At 54.7% G+C, this 2,024-nt stretch overlaps 1 protein-coding gene across 1 annotated transcript; it reads right to left on the bottom strand.

The window, feature by feature from the left end:
- Positions 1-308: 308 nt before the first annotated feature.
- On the bottom strand, positions 309-1,706 carry LOC135459694 (avidin-like). The gene is made up of 4 exons (XM_064735969.1): positions 1,583-1,706; positions 1,287-1,500; positions 757-877; positions 309-432 (listed from the first exon to the last, which is right to left on the bottom strand). Exons 1-4 carry the CDS (start codon positions 1,655-1,657, stop codon positions 390-392), a joined length of 453 nt encoding a protein of 150 aa, XP_064592039.1. The 5' UTR covers positions 1,658-1,706; the 3' UTR covers positions 309-389.
- Between the last annotated feature and the right edge of the window lie 318 nt (positions 1,707-2,024).

The following is a 2,024-nucleotide window of genomic DNA, read 5'->3' as shown; positions in this document are numbered from 1 at the left end:
TCTGCACTCTTTGTGTCCATTACCAGTGGTATATTGTTCATCCCAAGTTTTGTAGCCTGCACCCAGATCTGAGATCATTAAAGCCCATCAATACATAAACCTTAACAAGGCAATTCTGCCAAGTAAGATCTCTTTCTAACACCTGCACACAGCTTAGAGCTTGTTTGCTGCTCTGTTTCACAGGCTAAATGTCCTTCCTTGTCAATTACGCTTGAAAGCATAAAAAGTCTCAAACACCAAAGAACAAACATTTAAAGAAATATTTTATTTATCGCACATTTTGCAACAGCATGACAGGAGACTGTGGGTGTTTTACAGCAAAGCTTTATTGGGAGAAGCAGGTGGTGCTGCAGGAGCAGGGGCACAGCCCTGGCGCTGCTGCTGCCCCCTCACTCTAGTGGCTTCGGGCGAGTGAAGACGTTGAAGCCCACCCTGTGGGGACACAGAGGAGGACATGTGAGGGAGGGACCTGACGGTGTCCAAACACCCACCCAGCCCTTATAACCACACCACATCTGCACCTTGGCAGGACCCCCAGGGATGGTCTTTTTCCCTTCTATGTTTTACCCATGTACAAAGCAATCAAGTGAACCCTGCCATCGAGATTTGTTAAGCTGTGCTTTCAAACAGATAGTAAACCTGCTTTTGCCAACACCTGTGAGAGTGGCTCTGCAAGAAACCTAAAACACTCACTTGTGACAGCCCCAGCCTGGGGGTGCACAAGGGACCAGTGCAGGGCAGGGACAGGGGGCTCACCTGGTGGCTTTCCAGTCATTTTTGATGCTGTCCTCATGTGACCTCAGCAGCCACATGGTTTTCAAAACCTCCTCTCCATTATCATCCACAAAGCACTGGCCCGTGAAAACCGTGATGGAGTCTGTGGGGACAGGACAGGAGGTGGAGGGGAGCGTGGCCGAGGTGGCAGGTCAGTGGCTGCCCCAGCACAGGGGACAGTAGACCCCTGCTGCTCCCGGCCTCTGAGCACAGCAGGGATGGGGAAAGCAGCAGGAGGGCTCACAGGGCTGGGGTGTCACACGGACATGGGCAGGCAGTGCAGGCTCCAGCCCCTGCTGCCCCTCCTGCAGCCTGGCACTGGGAGCTGGCAGCAACCGAGGAGCTCCAGGGACAGGGATAGGGGAGCTGCAGGGAGGGAGAGCAGTGGATATAGTGCAGGGGAAGGCAGGGAATCAGCAAGGACACTGCAGGGAGGGCAGAAAAACTCCAAGAGCAGAAGAGGGAGGGCAGGGGAGGTCCAGGATATCACAAGGAGGCTGGGAAAGAAGTACCTGAAAAGCTCCAGTTGACGGTGAAGCCAAAGGTGGGCTGGCCCTTCTGGTTAGGGTTCCTCTGCATGGATCCCTGCAGTGGGGATTCCTTGATCTTGTTGGAGGTGGCTGTCACAGCCGTGCGGTAGGTGCCAGTGAAGCCACCATTTTTGTCCACCGGCGAGAGGTTCATTTTGGAGCCCAGGTCATTGACCCAGCGGCCGGTCAGGGAGCACTGGAGAGAAGGGAATTCAGCACTGCCTGCAGCCACAGCCCCCCTGCCCACCGCACCCTGTGCATCCCACCCCTGATGGTACCTGCTGTGTAGCCTGGAGGCTGTGAGCCCCCAGGGCCAGGAAGAGCACGAGGAGCAAGGGAGTTGCTTGCACCATCTCTGCAGCAGGCAGGCAGCTGATGGACCTGGGAATGTGCTCCTTGCCGGTCTCTGCTGATGCTCCTGCTCCCTCTCCTTTTTATTTCTTCCAGGTCTGTGGGTGGCACCTCTAGCCAAGGCATTGTGCAAACTGGGTATTTCCTTATGTGTGGTTCCCAGCCATAAGAGGAGGTAATTGCAGCAAACATTCCCAGAAATGAGTGCTGAAGTATTGAAAATGTCCATTACTGCTCCCCTGGCACCTTACAGGGAGGCCCTGGCTCCTGCTGGTCAGTGACTGCTGGGAAATGGTTGCTGGGGAAAACCCCTACTCTGGAGCTGTTGTCCATTGTGTCACTCATTTGCCACGTCAGCTCTGTACCCAG

The sequence above is a fragment of the Zonotrichia leucophrys genome, chromosome Z (genome assembly GCF_028769735.1).
Source record: "Zonotrichia leucophrys gambelii isolate GWCS_2022_RI chromosome Z, RI_Zleu_2.0, whole genome shotgun sequence".
NCBI lineage: Eukaryota > Metazoa > Chordata > Aves > Passeriformes > Passerellidae > Zonotrichia > Zonotrichia leucophrys.
This window is presented reverse-complemented; position numbering and strand designations above follow the sequence as displayed.

Excerpts from the sequence above, each read along its gene's own strand:
- LOC135459694 (XM_064735969.1), bottom strand. The coding sequence starts at position 1,657 with ATGGTGCAAGCAACTCCCTTGCTCCTCGTGCTCTTCCTGGCCCTGGGG. Across the intron at positions 1,501-1,582 it reads GCCTCCAGGCTACACAGCAG|TGCTCCCTGACCGGCCGCTG; the intron begins GTACCATCAGGG and ends CCTTCTCTCCAG. Across the intron at positions 433-756 it reads AATGACTGGAAAGCCACCAG|GGTGGGCTTCAACGTCTTCA; the intron begins GTGAGCCCCCTG and ends GTGTCCCCACAG.